This window comes from Zootoca vivipara, chromosome 1 (genome assembly GCF_963506605.1).
Source record: "Zootoca vivipara chromosome 1, rZooViv1.1, whole genome shotgun sequence".
Classification (NCBI taxonomy): domain Eukaryota; kingdom Metazoa; phylum Chordata; class Lepidosauria; order Squamata; family Lacertidae; genus Zootoca; species Zootoca vivipara.
The window spans coordinates 102886057-102904547 of record NC_083276.1 but is presented as its reverse complement, the minus strand read 5'-3'; the positions used below and the strand labels follow the sequence as shown (position 1 = coordinate 102904547).

The following is an 18491-nucleotide window of genomic DNA, read 5'->3' as shown; positions in this document are numbered from 1 at the left end:
ATATGTTAAACTGATGCCCACCTCCCAGCTCGAATTAAAAGATGTGGAACAGAAATGGCTCATGCAGCATAGTATTTTAACAACTTTTCTGTGCATGCAGTAATGGAAAAAGCTTGGCTGCTTGGATTTCTGCCTGACAGACTAGACGAGACTGCAGCATGGCTGTAAAAGTAAGTACCCTAGAATTGCAAAATTGGAAGGAATCAACGCAGGATCGTCGATCCAACCCCCTGCAGTACAGGAATACTATGTGCAGCTGTACCAAACGAGGACAGAAATCTGCATCCTTGGGTGTTAGCAGCATGAGCTAACCAGCTCTTGGAAGATTAAATGAGAATTAAATGGAAGTTTATTCATTTATTCATTCACATTTCTAAATCAAAAAAAGACGCCGATAGGCAACGACTACTTCCCTCGTCTCTGTAACGAAAGCATGAGACCCTTCGGTTCCCGCAATTTAATACAAAAAAAGCGAGCGAGGGCTTCTCGACGCCTCTCGGCCCCGCCTAGACAAAACTGCGTAATGCCTCTCTCGCCTAACCGGAATGAACTACACTTCCCAGCATGCACTCCGCCAACCCGCCTTCCAAGTTTTAGGGGAAGCACCCGACAGAAACGAAAGCAAATGTTTTAGCGTCGCTTCTTCCAGCAGGAACGCTTCGCGAGGAGAGATCTGCGCGACTATGGCAAGTGATCGAGCGTTGCCTTTTTATATCTGCCTTGCTGGCGGGGACTCAGGGAGCAAATGCTGGGTTTTTCTGAAGCTCCCTAGAGGATGGCTCTTTGGAAAGACGCCGAACCAGGAGCGCTCCCCCGGGGTGGAGTAGTCGCGTCTCTGGCGCCCTCCGATACTTCCCTTCCTCTGTAGCTACACCAAATTGCTAAACAGGTTCTGTGCCCGTGTTTCCCAATTTTCGGTGCTTATACTGCATTTTCTTTTTTAAAAAAAGATTTGCCTTGAGAGAGTCTTTAAACCTGTTTTGTTGACCCCCAGCATTACGCTGTCTGTTTTAAAGTTCGGTATAGAGTGCGTAGTTGCTTTGGAAGACGATAATCGGGCATCCGCACAACATGACCAGTCCAACGAAGTGGATGTTGAAGAATCATTGCTTCGACACTGGTGGTCTTTGCTTCTTCCACTACACTGGCATTAGTTCGCCAGTGGGAGATCTCTAGTGGCGGAGTATGCTCCATCTTAGCAAATGCTTAGGGTTTTTTTAATAAAAAAATAAAAAAATAAAAAGCCACACCTGAGACGCAGATCAGTAGAATGATAATCTGCATCTGCATAAACTAATTTTAAACCTAGATTGTTGAGAAACTTAAGTCAATTTTTCCAGGAGCCCTTGAGCTCCATATTTTTATGATGCTCACTCAGGAAACTTTGTTTAATGGGCCTCTCTTGGTTTCATGCATTGCCTCTGGTAATTTGATAGGCGCCTTTAGTTACCTTAGCAGCTGTTTGTGATCAGCGTCACTTGGTTTTTCACTAGCATGAAGAATCAAAAGATCATTGCATATATTTCTGCCCTTGGCTTATACAAAAAGATTTTAAAACACCTCTTCATCCCCAGTACCAGGCTGGCTTGGATAGCACTGCAATAAACCTATGGACATAAGATGAGGGCCCTAAGAGCAGGAGCATGCAGAAGCTAGAAAAGGATCTGCAGGGATTTTCGGTAGATTGGTTTCTGACTCCCAACTGTTTAACAATAGCAAAAGAAAAAAGTTGTTTTTTCACCAATGGGCATTCTCAGACACATATCAGGAAATTCAAGGCTGCACTGTTAGAGTTGGAAAAACTAGACTGTTTGCAATAAGGTAAGAGATGGGGAAATAGGTGCTGTGTGGTAACAGTTGCTTGAGACTTGCAGGTATAGGGAGGTATACAAATTTTATTAATAATATTAATCATAATAGCTTGATGCAACATCTTATAACCTCTCTGCAAACAAGTCAGCTGACAAGCTCTAACCTCATTGCAAATTTTAGTCAACCTGAACAGGTTGAATGGTAAATAAGTATATCTGGAAGCGACCTAAATTAGAGAGTTGAAATGAAGCATAGGCAACCTGGCCACCTTACCTCCCCCTTTCTGTCTCTGATGGATGGCAATAAACAGTAAACACAGTTCCATCATAGCTGATGAACTTTAGGCTAATGATGATGATGAGGAGTTAAACATTTGAATCTCACACTTTCTCCAGCTAACTCGAGTGGTGTTATAGCCCCACAGCCACGCTGTGTAGTACCGTTAGATTGAGAGATTGTACATTTTCCAAAGTAATTCAGTGAGTTTAATTGCTGAGTGGAGATTTGGACCTGGGTTTCCAGCAGGAAGTCCCAGTAAGCTAACCAAGGCATCCCAGTTGCTACTAGCATTCCTTTGTCCTTCCCTTGCTTTCAGTGGAAAAAGATTCTCTCAGTGGCTTGCATATGTAAGAGCAATAACCGACAAGGCAGTTTGTTGTAGTCCTTTGTTTTCTGGGTTGCCCCTGGTTGCCTTCTCCTGCTCTGAATGCTTTTCCTGTACATATATGCTTCCTATTCTCAGGTCCCTCACTGACCCACTGGGCAATCATATATATGTGTGTGTGTGTGTGTGTGTGTGTGTGTGTAGTTGTGTTTCTGCATTCTTACATACGTAGGTAACGTTGCTGCAATATGCTTCCTCGCCCCACCCCGCCCCACCCTCCAGAAAAAGGTGTGCAGGTGTACTCCAGTTCTAATTACCAAAAAGTATCTGGAGTGCGAGAGAGAAATAAATTTCTGCTGTTAGGGATAGGGGAAAAAAAATCTGGGCGAGGAATCTTGAAATGTTAACCAAGATGAAAGACACTGTAGAATGTCAAGACTTCTGTTGCGTGAAGTGTTAGAAACTGAGATATGAAAGCTAGAAGCTAAATGACACCTTATACCTAGGTTATGGGCACAACAACAGAATGTCTAGGCGCACAATAATACAAAGCTGAAAATGAATGAACTGCAGCTAAAATATTATGTTCATTTTTCACAAAATATTATTTTCATTTCCCCCCTGACCGCACCTCTAATTTTCTTAAGAGGGTCTCTTCTCCGGTCTTCAGAGAATAGCTGGAAGTGGGGAGGCAGAAAAAGGTCCTCCTTTCCTTCCACTCTGCAGTTTTAATATGAAATCTTAGGCACAGTACTGCACCCAGAGCTCAGAAACTGTTCACGCTAATGAAATTCCCTGTTGCAAAACACGCCTAGAACAATGGGAGTTTTGAACACTGGTTGCATGGGAGTTAATTCCTGTTCAATGAGGTTCAACTTTTCCACTAAAGATGAATAGGACACAAGTAGGGAAAGGATGGTGTGTGGACTGTACAAGCTACTTGTGGTACTTATGGGTACATATCACATGAAGCACAGCTAATGCATACGTATACTTAGAGAGAGTAGAAACCAGCAATCAGTCTTAAAAGTTTCCAGCATATTGGATCAAACTCTGCAGAGAGTGGATCATTTGCATTCTCTAGCTGTGTAAGTAACCCAAAGGACAAACTGCATGGCAATGCTAATACTAATTTTACTGCGTGACTGCTACAGATAACTGCTACTGCTTATGCCTCTTTATAAGATTAGAGCTGCCACATGGGAAGTTTGAAGAGTGCAGTATATGGTAAGCAGGGCATTTCATTCCACCTAGAATACCTCATTGAAGAGCTATTGCACTTCATTTACATTGCCTCAAGAAAGCTTCAAAAACTTCCTTTCTGTGTTTCTCATCACTCTCTAACTTGTTTTGCATTCTTTCTTCAGCCCATGGATTCATCAGTTTTAGGAGGGTATCCACTGGTGGGTTTTTTGTTTGTTTGTTAAATATACTTTTTAAAAGGATAAGCATAGTAATAGGAGGAGAAGTGTTGAAATGTAGATCCAGTCTGGCTGTAGGTTTGATTTTTGATTTTGATTTTGCCTCAAATGTGCCCTGGCTTATTTTTTTGGCTGGTCATATATTCCTGCACTTGTGTAGGTTTTGATGGTTAGTGGCAGCAAATCTTGTCAGAATTAGCACTGGAATGTATGTGCACTCCATTGTAGAGTTTTGCTTGCTTATTGGAGAGAGAGTGGATAAGGTGGGTATGTCAAGACTGGCAAACTAGTTTTCCCTATCTCTCTGGCTTCTCAGACTTTTTAAGGATTGCCAGATCTGAGTATGGCTGACCCGAGTCCTCTGGTATGATCCAAAGGGGTTCCGTCCTTCCATCTGTTTGTCTGTTCGCCTTTCATTCCTTCTTTCCTTTTACCTTTCATCATTCCCAAGGTAAGGGATGAGGCCAGAGATGCAGAGAACATGTCATTGAGCCATCTGGGCCCCAGCATGGAGGTGGAGGGTCAAGGATGTGTTGGGAGGGAGGGAGGTGTTGGGATATCACCATTGGGAGGTCCAGCCGGCAGCCTCCTCTTCTTCTCAGTCCCGGTGATTCCCATGGAACACGACTCAAGGTCTTTGTGACCTGAGCACGCAATCAGCAGAGCTCATTCCAGCGTTAGTGTGGCAGCAGCAGCAGCAGCAGCAGCAGCAGAAGGAATACTCAGAGAGAAGTCCTTGCATATTTACAAGCGTTTATTACAAAGCATCTAAAGCATCTCGGAAGATAGACCAAACGTGTCTGTCTCCATCGTCAAAAGCGAAAGCAAGACTAACTAACAGCATTACAATAGTACAACCTACGGAAAAATATATCATGTGACATACATATTCAACATCCTCTTCCAAGCCTGTTCCTGTTTAAGGTGGAACAGAATCTACTATGAAATCCTAACAAAACTCCCCCATTCTGTGTAACCTTAAACTTCAGTAATCCCAACTGTAGCTTTGGCACATCCATCTGTAGTTGTTCTCTGTTAACAACCTTGGACAACACATTAGCAGGAAAATCATTACCTGGCATGTAGGACACTTGAACCAGTCCCTTCCTGATACACTCTCTTGCATGACGTACCCTCATTTGCAAGAACCTGGACCTTTGCTTGCAACCCTCTGAAGCTAGCAAATCCAAACAGGAAATGTTGTCCTGATACACCTGTGCTGGACAAGTCACCTTGACTTTGACATCCTGAAACAGTTGCATCAACCACTCGCAATCTGTGAGCGAGAATGAGAGAGTGTTGAGTTCCGCTGCATAGGAACTCAAACTCATTATTGTTTGCTCCTTGCACATCCAGCCAATCAGACAGTGGTTGTACAAGTAGCAAACCCCAGAAGAGCTTGTGCCACCTGTGGCATCACCTCCGAAACTTGCATTTGCAAAAATCTCAAGACCTTCAGTCTTCTGACTTGTCAACTTCAGCCTGCAGTGCATAGTGCTTCGAAGATAGCGACCTATGCGCTGCAGAGCTTGCCAATCCTTAACAGTAGGATTGTTTGCATGCCTGCCAAGCAAATTACAGCTTGCAGCAATGTCAGGTCTCGAACATTTTGCAATGAAGCATAGCTTGCCTAGAACACATCTATACAAAGTGGTGTCAGAAAATGCTGCTGCGTTATCATCTCCCTGATAACCTGGCACCATAGGTGTGTCTATAGGATTTGCATCACCCAAATCCATCCTGTTCAATACCTCTGTAATTTCCTGGGTCTGGTGTACCAGGAAATTACCTTCTTTGTCTTTCTCAACTTCCAGAGAAAGATAGTTGGAAACCTCACCAAGATCCACCATGGTGTAGTGTTCCTGCAACTGAGCAAGTGTGCGCTGGTACAAATCCTTGTGTTTCCAGAAGATAAGCAATTCAGCATCATAACAAAAGCAATACAGTTTGTGCTCCCCCTCTTCCTTGACAAACACACATGAATCAGCAGTACTTTGGTGAAAACCTAGAGAAAGCAACATCTCTGTTAGTGTTGTGTCCCAACACCTGGCACTCCTCTTGAGACCAAATAGGGATTTCTTCAACTTGCAGACCATCCCCTGTGGTACGTGCACTCCTGCAGGTGGAAGTAAAAACAGATCCTCCTGCAAAATCCCAGTCAAAACATTTGCATCATTAGCATCCAATACATTATGCGATACATGCATTTTCTCCTCCGAAGCAATCTTGAGCAAAAGCTTTAAGCATTCATACTTCACATTTGGTGCAATAGTCTCAATGTTGTTTTCACCTTGAACCTGTGAAAAACCAGTTGCGACCAGTTTGGCTGTGTGCCTCACTACCTTGCCATGTTGGTCAGCTTCGGCCTTAAAGACCCACCTGCTGTTTACCAGCTTCATTCCTGGGACCATTTTGACCAGTTCCCAGGTCTGATTCCTATCTAAGGAATCAATCTCTGCTTTCATGGCAGCTAGCCATGGTTGAGCATCTTTTGAGGTCATTTCCTGAACCTCCTTGAAACTTTCAGGTTCAAAAACCTTTTCTGAGCTACTAAGACCAGCATCAGCAGTTTTAGCAAACTCAACAGCAAATCTCCCAGGCTGTTTGCCTGTTGTGGCCTCTCCAGATTTGCAAACACTCATTTCCTCTTTCTCAAGAGAAAAATTTCCAATGGTGAGCAGTGGTTCTCCCAATTCAGTGTCAGACTTAAATGCAGGTCTGAGTGAGGTTTCAACACCTTCGTAGCCTGCTGTATCACCAGCTACAGCAGTACCACTACCTCCCACTGAATTTGAACCAACTTGCTCATCATCTGCAGCTTGTGCTGCTCCATCCTCACCTGGCATAATTACATTCTCACTTGGGTGAATCACATCATTTGCATGAACCAGGAAAATTCCCCCACCTTCCTCCCACTTGGGATTGGTAGCACCACCTAGGTGAACCAGGGAAATTTCCTCCTTTACCATCCCCTTGGGATTGGCATCACCATCTGGGTGAACCTGGGAAATACCTCCCATTTGCACCTTCTCTGGATTGGCACTGTGCAACAAGGGTGTTAGTCCCTGCTGCATTGATTTTCCAGAATTCCCAGCTCCCTCACACAAACCACCCTCCCAAGAACTGTTGGGACGTGAGAGATCCTTTTGAATTCGCTTCTCATCCAGGAAAGCATCTAGCTCCTGAGAAGTGAATTCGCCTTCACTGGGACCGGAGCATTTCACTCCAATGGGATCAGCATTATCATCACTCCTGATGTACCCCTCTTCACACTCCGAGGGAGTCAGTTGACCATCTTGGCCATTTGCAACTTCATCCACTGAAAGTGTCATTTGATCAGCTAGATCAATATGAATCACTTCACAGGGTGTGGAAGTCTGTCTGCTAGACAGCTTCCCATCATCAGCAATTACATCATTGCAATCAGCAAAAGAATCACAGGGTTGAACCTTTAAACCCTGAACCTCTCCAGGCTCTTCCTTGGACACCTCCTGCAAACTCAGGTGACCATTGGCGTGATCAAAACCACCTGTAAGAAGAAACTGATCAGTGTTAGCATCACAGGCCTCTTCAGGTATATAAACCACATTTTCATCATCATAATCAAAAGTAAACACATATCGATTATCAACTCTTGGAGCATTCAGAAATTCCTCATCTCCTTTCTTGATGAGACAGCTTCCATTTTCAAAAGAAACTCCATACCCTTCTTCAGACATCTGTGAAATGGAAAGCAAATTATTTTGTGCATCTTGCACATACAAAACATCATATAGTGTCAAGTTCAGTCCTTTTATGTAGACATGTCCAGCTCCATGCACATTTAAAAGTCCTTCACTAGACTTCATGAAATCATCCTGTGAAGAAAAGCAAGTAAACAAATTTTTGTCATTGCAAATGTGCTTCTGAATTGTGGAACTGACAACAAACTTGCTTTGAACTCTTCCAGCCAGCAAAGTCCCGTTTTGCTGCTGTGTGGGCTTCTGCTCCTGGCCGCCCCCCTTCTTCTTTCCAGCCAAAGACTTTTTCTCTTTGCCAGCTGCAGTAGATACCGTTGTGGGCTTCAACTCTCTGCCCCCCTGCTCCTGGCCTCGTGATACTGTTGTCGGCTGCAATTCTTCCCCCTTCGGTTGGGCCTTAGCAACAAGCTTCACATTCGTGGGCTTCTTCTCGCCCCTCCTTAGCGACAAAGCTGTTGCACCTGCAAGCTTCTGTGTACGTGTCGGCTTCTGGAAAAACTTTGAAGACTGACCTTCGTTCCCATGGGACTGCACGTCTGTGTGGGATGATGACGCCATCTCTCCCTGAGATTTGCAACTGGCGCCCTCAGCAATTTCAATTGAAGCACTCTGTGCAGCCACTTGCTCCAGGTCTGACGCGACAGCCAGCTCCTGCTGCAATTCCCAAGTGGCGCCCTCAGCTTTTGCATTCACTGGAGACTGCACCCCCACCAGGTCTGACATCACAGCCAGCTCTTCCTGTGGTTTGCAACCGGGTGCCCCAGCACTCCAGCAATCATTTGGGGAATCACCATCACAGCTTCCTCCCCCTCCAAAAGCTAGCTTCAATGTTTCCCACATCTCACAAGCTGAATTGCATGCACCAACATAAATCAATTGTCCCGGACACAAACTTGTGATAATCAATCCTCTTGCAAAAGAATCATCTTCCCTCCAGCTGGGGAATTGGTCTGGGGTATTTTCACTTCCCCTTTTTGCGCCAATTGTGTACAACACTCCAGCATCCTGCAGCCTTTTCTGTGTACCTTTTGCCCAATTATGATGATTTTCTCCACGAAGGAAAATTATCTCTTCAGAGCCAGAGCTGCGCAAAAACTCCATTTTTACTAACTGGGAAAAATGCTTGCAGCTCTCCACAGTGCCCTGTCCTCACAGTCTTTAATCACTGTGAAAGTTTTACTGCGCGCCATAAAACTTCAGGCTACGCAGATCAAAGTCTCTTGCTTGCGTGCCTGCCGCGGCATGCTTGTAAAAGCACCGGCTTTCACATACCTTCTCCTCTCCACTGTCCGAAGTTTTCCAGCATTCCAGCTGCTTTCGGAACACACTGCCTTTTCCTGCTGCCTCCTGGGCGATTAGCCATTCCATTCCTGGGCACGGAACCCTTTGCACAGCAATCCATAGTCTGGTGCCCATGACGCTTTGTTCACCGTCTCCACTGGGCCCGTTAACCCTTTGTTTAGGAGTCCATAGGGAGGTCCAGCCGGCAGCCTCCTCTTCTTCTCAGTCCCGGTGATTCCCATGGAACACGACTCAAGGTCTTTGTGACCTGAGCACGCAATCAGCAGAGCTCATTCCAGCGTTAGTGTGGCAGCAGCAGCAGCAGCAGCAGCAGCAGAAGGAATACTCAGAGAGAAGTCCTTGCATATTTACAAGCGTTTATTACAAAGCATCTAAAGCATCTCGGAAGATAGACCAAACGTGTCTGTCTCCATCGTCAAAAGTGAAAGCAAGACTAACTAACAGCATTACAATAGTACAACCTACGGAAAAATATATCATGTGACATACATATTCAACATCCTCTTCCAAGCCTGTTCCTGTTTAAGGTGGAACAGAATCTACTATGAAATCCTAACAGGAGGGACTTTGCTTGTCTTGGCATTAGACTTTTTGTGCCCAACCTGTGCGCCCAAGCACATGAGCTACATGGAGAAGTGAGAAAGGAATCTTTCTGCCAGCTTTTCTCCTCCCACAGGCATGAGGACCAGGTGCTTGACTTTCAATAGAAAGCCAATAAAAGGCAGACAGACCCCTGGAGTCCTGCATGCCAGGTATCAAGATATCGCAGGACAAACAAACCTATGTGTGGAATATGCTAGCTTTATTTCAAAACTCAGGGTATATGGGGAAGCGTAATACTCCTGGTGGGGACACATAGCACTCTTTTTGAGGTAGTTGTTCCACTTTTGGTCCCCACCCTGCACACAGCTCTCACCTGTGAGCCCGGGGAGGTCACCACGCAGTGATTTGACTTCACCTCTGGAAGCGCATTCCGTTGTTTCTTGAGACAGATGGATGCCAACAGCAAGAATTGAATACAGCCGTTTCTAGCATTCACCTTGGCCTCCCTCCCCACACCCTGATTTTCTGACTGGCATAAATATATTTCTCAGAGAGGGAAAAATTAAAACCAGCCTAATCAGCTGCCAGACAACAGCGGGGGGGGGGGGAGGAGGAGGGAAAGCTATTTTTCTAGGAGGGGGTTTTAGGGTATGGAAAGGAAATGCCCATAAATACCTGTGGTTTAAAAAATAAAATAAAAATCTGCTTCCTTTCCCAGCGCTTCTAATACTGGGTAGCTTTAGCATACTCCGGAATCAAAAGTTTTGTGTCCCTTTTGTAGGAAATGTATACTTTTTTGTGCATTCTGCAGTTTCCATTCTGCAAGCGCACAATAAAAGTGCAGTGCTTTAGGAGAAAGGGATATAATGGCCATTGCATAAGTGAATGCTTCCAGCACTATTTAGCATGAAGTGTGTTAAAAATAGTCCTTGTGTCGTCTTGGATTAAAAGTTTGTGGGTAAGGTTGCTGAGCTGTCTGTTTGAGTCTGCTTCTTCACTCCTTTTAGAAACAGGAGACAGCGATGGTAATAATAGTTCTGATTTCTTGTCATTTTAAAACTTTTTTTTTTTTTAAAAAAAGAGCCATCCTAGAGCAGTGCTTGCAGGCTGTAGCACAACTGCACTGCCCTGTCTCCTTTCTGAAGCAGGAACCCAAGGAATAGACATTAAGTGCATTGTACAGAGATTTGATGCAAAAATAGCTTAGGTTGCAAGATGTCAGCAATTATTGACAGTTCTTCCTATCATCGTCTCAATACTGGCACACCAAATTATGTACAAAATCATCCGCTCCTCCATACTAAAGCCATACTAAAGCCATGTCACTGGCTTATTATTATTATTTATACCCCACCCATTTGGCTGGGTTTCTCCAGCCACTCTGGGAGGCTCGCAACAGAATATTAAAAGCACGATAAAACATCAAAAATTTCGTCAGACACATAAATGCAGCGAGCCTTTAGAGAGGGAGCATTTGCGTGGGTGTTTTAAACTACTCGCACAGGAATGGAACGTATAGTACAGCCTTCAGATGTCTTCTAAAAGTCAGAGAGCTGTTTATTTCCTTGACATCTGATGGGAGGGTGTTCCACAGGGCGGCGCCACTACCGAGAAGGCCCTCTGCCTGGTTCCCTGTAACTTTGCTTCTCGCAATGAGGGAACCGCCAGAACGCCCTCGCTGCTGGACCTCAGTCCTATGGGCTGTTTTTCTGGAATGGATGAGAACAAAGAAAAAAATTTCTGAATAGGAATTAGGCCAGAAGGCAGTTCTGAGGAAATTTTTATGTGCACAGAACAGCGTTTCGGTATTTTGTGGAATTAAGTCTATAGCAGGAGTCAGTGTTAATTATTTTGTTTTCTGTTTCTTTGAAGCGCAACACCCATTCCATGTCGACAATACCAGCCGTGACTTGATTGAGAATACAATTTCCTCAGCAGTTTGTACTTTCTGTATTAAAAGGCCTATAAAAATCCCCTCTTTTTTTTTAACAAAGTGGTATGGCATCACAAATTTGCAAGCATTGCTATGCCACTTTACAGAGGTGGGGGCTGAATTGAATCAAATGAATAATAAGAATACACTTGCTGTTTATGCAGCATTTATCCTGATTTCTTTCGATGGAGGTGATATGCCTTCTCATCAATCAATTGTTATCCCACACTTCCTAGAACAGCTGTTTGTCGCTTCCCTTATTGCATGTAGTCCTACCTAGTTCCATTAACGAAAGCGCGGATGAGGACTCCTGCTAGCACAATAAGACTCCCCCCCCCCACTCCTCATCCCACAGTCTCCCCCAAATCTGCTCAGGGGTTCAGGAGAACCTGCAGAACAGCATGTGACAGGGCGATTGTTCAGTCAAGCAAGCATGTACCAACGGAGCAATCTATTAAGGACTTTTGCGTGGATGGATAACGCCCAATGCCTGAGCCAAGGTCTCCCTACATCTGAATCTTAATAAAGTTGTGGCCAATTTGAATCCCATAGCACGTTGTTATGCGTCTTTATTCCGCTCGGTGGGTCGCCGGGTTTTTTTGGGGACTCCGTCTGTCCACGCAAACTTAAATTTGGCAGTGGATGCGGCTGAATCCCTCCTTAGTGACAGTCTGACAGCGCTTTCAGTATCCCTTGTGTTTCTTCACAGGCCACCGCACAAGCTGCCAAGCCAAAAAGAACCATTGTGGTCTGCGGTGTTCCAGATGGCGCCCTAAGTGACGACGTCATGGCTGACATATTGATGATTCATTTTCAAAAGGCAAAGAATAAGGGGGGCGATGTGGAGGATGTTGTCTACCCAACATCAATGGAAGGAGTGGCATATGTAACATTTGAAGATGAACGAGGTAATGTCAGAGGAAGGAAATTAGAGTTTTGGGTCCTTAACCGTAAAGCAGAATTCATGCTCTGTAAAACTCCTGCGTTCTTGATGCCCTGGCTCGGCGTACTCTGGGTTTGAAACCTCTCACCGTGTATAAGGTCACCTGCCGTTCGTCAGACATATACAGGTGAAACTCGGAAAATTAGAATATCGTCGAAAAGTGCATTTATTTCAGTAACACAACTTAAAAGGTGAAACCATTATATGAGATAGATGCATGACATGCAAAGCAAGATATGCCAAGCCTATATTTGTTGTAACTGTAATTATTTGTCGTTAGGCGGGTCAATTATCAATGGAATGTAATTAATGAAATGTAATAGCAATGTTTATTTTTGTATTATTGTAAGTATTTGTTTTATTACTGTGGAATTTCCAAAAGAAAACATTTGTAAAAATTAAAAGAAAAATAAAAAATAATAAGTTGCATTACTGAAATAAATGCACTTTTTGACGATATTCAAATTTTCCGAGTTTCATCTGTAAATGCAGCGAGGCTTTAGAGAGAGAGCATTTGCGTGGGTGTTTTAAACTACTTGCACAGGAACGAAACGTATAGTAACCTACCTGGCAGATGAAAAAATTGCAGCTAAGCCTCAGGGGGAGTAAAATTGCTGCCAATTAATCTTCTAAAGAGACAGGCTGCCGTCGTTCTCCTCAGAGCAATTTTTGCACGATGCAAAAAAAGTATCAGGAGACAAGTATCGAACACTGGGGGCGGGGGAAGGAATCCCAGAGGGAAACTACCAACGAGAGGTACCCCCCCTTCCTCCCACAAAATCGAGGTATTCCGGGAATCAGGTTGGCAACAAAGAATTCTGACTTTTACTTTTTTCTACAAGACAAAATCTGAATTCCTTCTCAGATGCAGAAAATGTTCTCAGGAAAGGCGACCACAGCCTAGAGGACAAGAGGCTGCTTGTGGGTTATCCCTTGAAAGTGTCGTCATACGGAAAAAGCGTAAGTAACCCCAGCTCGAGTTTTCTTCTTCTTAGAATCTCCAGCCTTGCAGTTGTTTATTTTATTTATTTATGAAACTTATTAGTCACGTCTCACTTGAAGGTCTCCAACTGACTTAACGCTAAATGAAAATATATGCAGATACATAATACCATAGAGAGAGAGAAATGGGGGCATGGGGGGAGTTGTGAAGTGGCAGATGCCACCAAGGAGCTCTTTTTTGCCAGGAGGTCAGTACCTTTGCTCTTTGTTAAATTTCAGCTGAGATAAGCATCTTGTGATTAATAGTCCCTCTTTGGTTTCAGCCTGTTGTATGCAACACATGAGAGGATTTTACAGGTCACCTAGTCCATCTGAGGCATGCGCTGCCATGCGAAAAAAATCATCTTACCCTGTCTTAATTATACCATGCCAGGGTCCCACAGAGTATCATTGCAGTGTGACCTATAGGGCCAGTTACATTAACACTGGAGAATCATATCTCTCCTTATTAAGCCCAAGATATGCACAAACCTTTTGCCCCTGCACGTGGCCCCTTCACACCTCCAATCTAAACTAGGAAGTTTCTCCTTGGCCAGAGTTCTTAGTTCAAATCAGGAAATTATGGTTACAGTCGTACCTTGGAAGTAGAATGGAATCAGTTCCAGAAATCCGTTTGATTTCTAAAACATTCGAAAACCAAAGCAAGGCTTCTGATTGACTGCAGGAAGCTCCTGCAGCCAATCGGAAGCTGCAGAAGCCCCATCGGATGTTTGGCTTTCGAAAATAGTTTGCAAACCGGAACAGTCACTTCCGAGTTTGCGACGTTTGGGAGCCAAAACGTCCAGGAACTAAGCTGTTTGACTTCCAAGGTACGACTGTACTAGCTTCAGAACAGGCCAGATGCTAAACCATGGTGTGAAGTTGGTTTAACTCACATGATAACCTGAACTGGCTCATTCGATCAAAATATATTCCATAGTGGAGTAGTGGTTAGAGGAGAAATGGACCAGGAATTTAGATACCAGGGTTCAAATTCAGACTCTGCTCTGAAACTCATTGGGTGACCTTGGGCAACCCTAACCAACCTTGAAAAGTTGTTGTGATGATAAAATGCAGAGGGTGAAAACCATCTGTGTCACCTTGAGCTCCTTGAAGAAGAGATGGCCTATAATGTAGTGCATAAGTATTATAAACTTTTGTGGACTGGAACTCACTGGCTGCACACCCTGTTTGTCTCTAAGAAACCATGAGACTTCCTTTTATGTATATGTCCGGCAGTGTTCAGCATGCATTTCATTCATTCATTCACTCACTCACTCACTCTTAACATAATCAGGACAGTTTGTACTACTCTGTGTTTCATTTTCTTCTGATTTCATCATCTACAGTTCTCCACCCCCGCAATGCATCTGTAGAAGTGGACTACAGTCCATGAAAGCTTATGCCTTCATTTGTTAGTTTTTAAGGTGCCACAAGACTCCTGGCTGGTTTTGCTGCAAAGGACTTAAAACAGCTGCCCCTCTGGGAATACAGCGTCGTTATTATAACAATACAGCACAGTGAATGTCCATGTCATTGTGTAAATAATAATAACAGTAGATTTCTTCTCCATAGAGCTTACAGTCTAATGTTTCACAGAGAAGGGGCAACTGAGGTTCCGGTTTCCGCCTGCAGGAATGGCGGACCTGTTTTCCATCTCTCTGACCTTTGTAAGGAATTTGGCGGTTGCTAGGGGAGTAAATGGCAACCCCCTACCCTCTCCGGGGGTTACGGAGAGGGGCCGCTGGCCCGCGATGCCCCCAGACCCACTCCGACTGTTTTTGGAGTGGGGGGAGCTTGGGCTGAGCACTTACAAGGGCCAGGACTCCCGGACGCTAATCTGCATGGCGGGGATTTCCATGGTTAAAGAAGATAATTAGGCTTAAATCTATGGACATACTTCAGAAGGAGGGAAAGAAGCGCTGTTTACTGCTGAGAAATTTATGCTGCCGAGTGAGAGGAGTCAAAGATTGTACTGCATCTGGAAGAAGGATTGATGGGGACGGAGCGATAAGGGGAGTGAGTTTTTATTTTATTTTTTTTCTTCATATTGTTGCCTCGTACCTTCCCGGACGCGATGTCCTGGCTTGTTTGGAGTGAAAGAGAAGCAAAAGACTGTGTGAGTTGAACCTTATAACTGTTGTTACTGAGCATATTTTTTTAAAGATGTGGAGTTGCCGATGAGAAAAGCCCCCCCCTAGTCGGACGGAAGGAGTTCTGAATGCGTTCGGAGGATTTATGAGCTGTGACGCACTTTAAATTGGAGCAGCGACCTGAAGCTAAGTTCAGCTATAGGGCAAGGAGATCCATTAATTTACCAAGAGTCTATGGTTTGATGTTTGGGTCTCCTGCCTGGAAAAGCTGTAAATTCTATAATGATCGTAAATCTTCATGGCTATGAGAGAAAAGCGAAAGTGATTTGAGCTTTTTAAGATGGCGCTACTTCGAATTGCTTCAACGCAACAGGAGCTCCATTAAGAAGATTTATGGGGAGGCTGGACTGATTAACTCACACAGGAGAAAGAACATCTGTGAGACTTTGTTTGATATTTATATCAGCAGCTGGGAAACAATCGTGAAAGTGGAAAACATCTATGTGACTGTAAGGGGAAGATCTGGATTATTATGAACTTGAAGGACGATTTGAACTTTAGAAAAAAGACGGCAGTGGACAGTTGCGAGGAATTCCCAATTTCTTGAAGCATGGGAACCCAAATAAAAAATTCTTTAGATGATTTGGCATAACATTCGGTCTGATTGATATATATATGTGTATAATTTGAAATATTGAATGTGATATAATTGGTTTTAATTGGAAAATTAATAAAAATATTTTAAAAAAAAAAAAAAGAGAAGGGGCAACTGAGGAGTTGAGTGATGGGAGTGATGAGTAGATTATCAATGGCTACTGACCATAATGGCTATGTTCTGCCTCCTGATGTCAGGCAGTGTATGTCCCTGAATGCCTAGGAATCACAAGTGGGTAGAGTATTGTAGCAGTCAGGTTCTTGTTTTGGGCTTCCCATGACATCTAGTTGGGCACTGTGAGAACAGTGCTTCTGGAATAGATGGGGCAGTCATCTGATCCAGCAGGGCTCGTCTTAAGTCTAATAAGGTATCAGTGTAAAGAAATGCACACAGGTGCCTGTAACCTAAAAGTCTAGTGTTGCCTTTCAGTTATGATCTCTCTCCCTCCCTCTCTCTCTCTCCCTCTCTAGATTTTTACCTGCATGACATGCATCCTCAACTTGTCCCCATTTGGAGAGAAATACAACTTGGAAAGTCTGGTGCAAGACTTCAAGAAGAAGTTCCCAAATTTGAGCTTTGGCCCATTACAGACTAACGGGCTAATAAGTGTACAGGGTCCATTTTTAGCCATCAGCGCTCTCCAAAAGAATATCTTATTAAACATAAAGCATTCCCTTTCAGAACAACATGTTGCAAGAAATCTAAAAGCGTCAGATCACAGGCCTGGTACAAGACAGGCAAACAGCGGATTATCCTCAGAGCTGAAAAATAATTTTGTGCAAAATGCAAGCAAGGAGGAAGGACTAACCATTGCCCTTGACACCGATACATATCACTATATGAGAACATTTAGAGAAGAGTTTTACCAAAGGAGTCTAAAAGAATGTGGTGTCACTAGTTATGCTGCTGTAGATGGGGAGGTCACCACCATATATCTAGAGAGTGACAACACAAAACCAGGTTCCAGATCGTTAAGACATGCAAAAGAGAGGGTTGATGGCTTGTTGGCAGGATTATATGGCTTTCTGCGTAAAGAAAGATTGTCACATGAAAGGTGCAGCAACTCTGAGAAACGGAGACGTGAGCGTACATGTGAGATGTTAAGGAGCCAGTATCCAAACGTTCTGGTTCTAGAATACCCAACCCACATTGATATTATAGGGTCCTCCTCAGACATTTATGAGTTTGCAAAACAAGTAAATAAAATGATGGGAAATGCCCCCAGAGAACCTTGGAGATAGGCAGATGGTTATTTTGATCTCTTGAGGGCAGACCTAGATTTTATGTTTGGCACAGGAGCTGCCACCAAAAACAGCAACCACCTGTTGTGTTCTCTGCTTATAACATTTTATGCACACTTGGTAGTGGTGTGGTGTTGTTGTATCGCCTGCTTCCCGACCCCTGCACCACATCTGTAGTTAAAAGAAGTGGTAAAATGGCACAGGGCAAGTGGCGAAAAGGAAAAGTGAAAGAGCTTTACACAAGGCTCATTTTTTGGCGGAAGTACTGTGTTGACCATAATGGTTAGTTCTACACTGACAATAAAGTGAGCTGAAACATATTGACAGTAACAGTGAAAGGAGAGCTGCTGCCTAATGGGAAAGCTGAAAGTAGAACAGTTTAGCAACTTGTGGTGTTTTTTTTTTAAGCCTATAGGTGTGACCTTTTCAGTGTGTCCCTCAGGATTTCAACACACTACTTAATAGAGCGGTTTTGCTTTCTGAAAGTTTTTGTTTCTTCCTTGCCTTTTTCTCTGGTCAAAACAACCCAGCATTCTCAGCAAGTTCCTGCTCACCTGAGAGCTTTCTTCAATGGTCCTGTTATATAGAAGGTGATATCATAGTTTAGTGTGGACAGCTGAAGCTGTTTTCTGTGTTTGACAATGAGACCTGGAAATGAGATTTCTTCATGGTGTATATAGTTCAGTATCACCGGATTAAAGCTGGCTCTGTTGGTCAATTTGTTTCATGTTAGTCCTTTTTGTGCATCAAACAAAATGATCTGTATCTCTCATACCATGAGTTTTATAGCACAGGGGTGGTTAACCCATGGAACCCTCTCCCTTGTCGCTGAGCTTACAGCTCCTACCATCCTGACTGTTGCCCATGTTCGCAGGTAGTGATGGGAGTCTCAACAACATAAGTAGCTGTCTCAGGATCTGATCATTGGTTCATGCAGGCCAAAGTTATCAACACTGGCAAGAGCTCTGCAGGGTTTTCAGGCAGCGGTCTCTTCCTTTAAAGGAAGGCATTTGCTCTTGCCCCTTCCCTTTCCCCCGACTGCTAATCCAGAGCTGAAAGAAATGTGGAGGGAGGTGCTGTTTTACTCAAGGGATTTGCTGGGAGGTCACTTCAAGGGAGATTGAGGAGCTGGATATGGGTCTCCACCCAGCCCCCCTGCCTCTCATTTAGAGTAGGTCTCCAGGGGAAAAAAAGTTTCTGATTTGAAATGTGGCACTCAAAAT

The 18491-nt window shown here is 44.0% G+C and overlaps 1 protein-coding gene across 2 annotated transcripts; it reads left to right on the top strand.

Moving 5' to 3' along the window:
* The first annotated feature begins 606 nt into the window (after positions 1-606).
* Positions 607-17986, top strand: RBM43 (RNA binding motif protein 43). Of its 2 annotated transcripts, none has more exons than XM_035131453.2 (4): positions 607-686; positions 12065-12263; positions 13164-13258; positions 16498-17986. In XM_035131453.2, the coding sequence occupies exons 1-4, from the start codon at positions 684-686 to the stop codon at positions 17266-17268; spliced, it is 1068 nt and encodes a 355-aa protein (XP_034987344.1). In that variant the 5' UTR covers positions 607-683; the 3' UTR covers positions 17269-17986. The 2 variants fall into 2 exon arrangements, with proteins under 2 accessions (XP_034987344.1, XP_034987354.1); XM_035131463.2 differs by lacking the exon at positions 607-686 and adding an exon at positions 1234-1821.
* Positions 17987-18491: the final 505 nt, after the last annotated feature.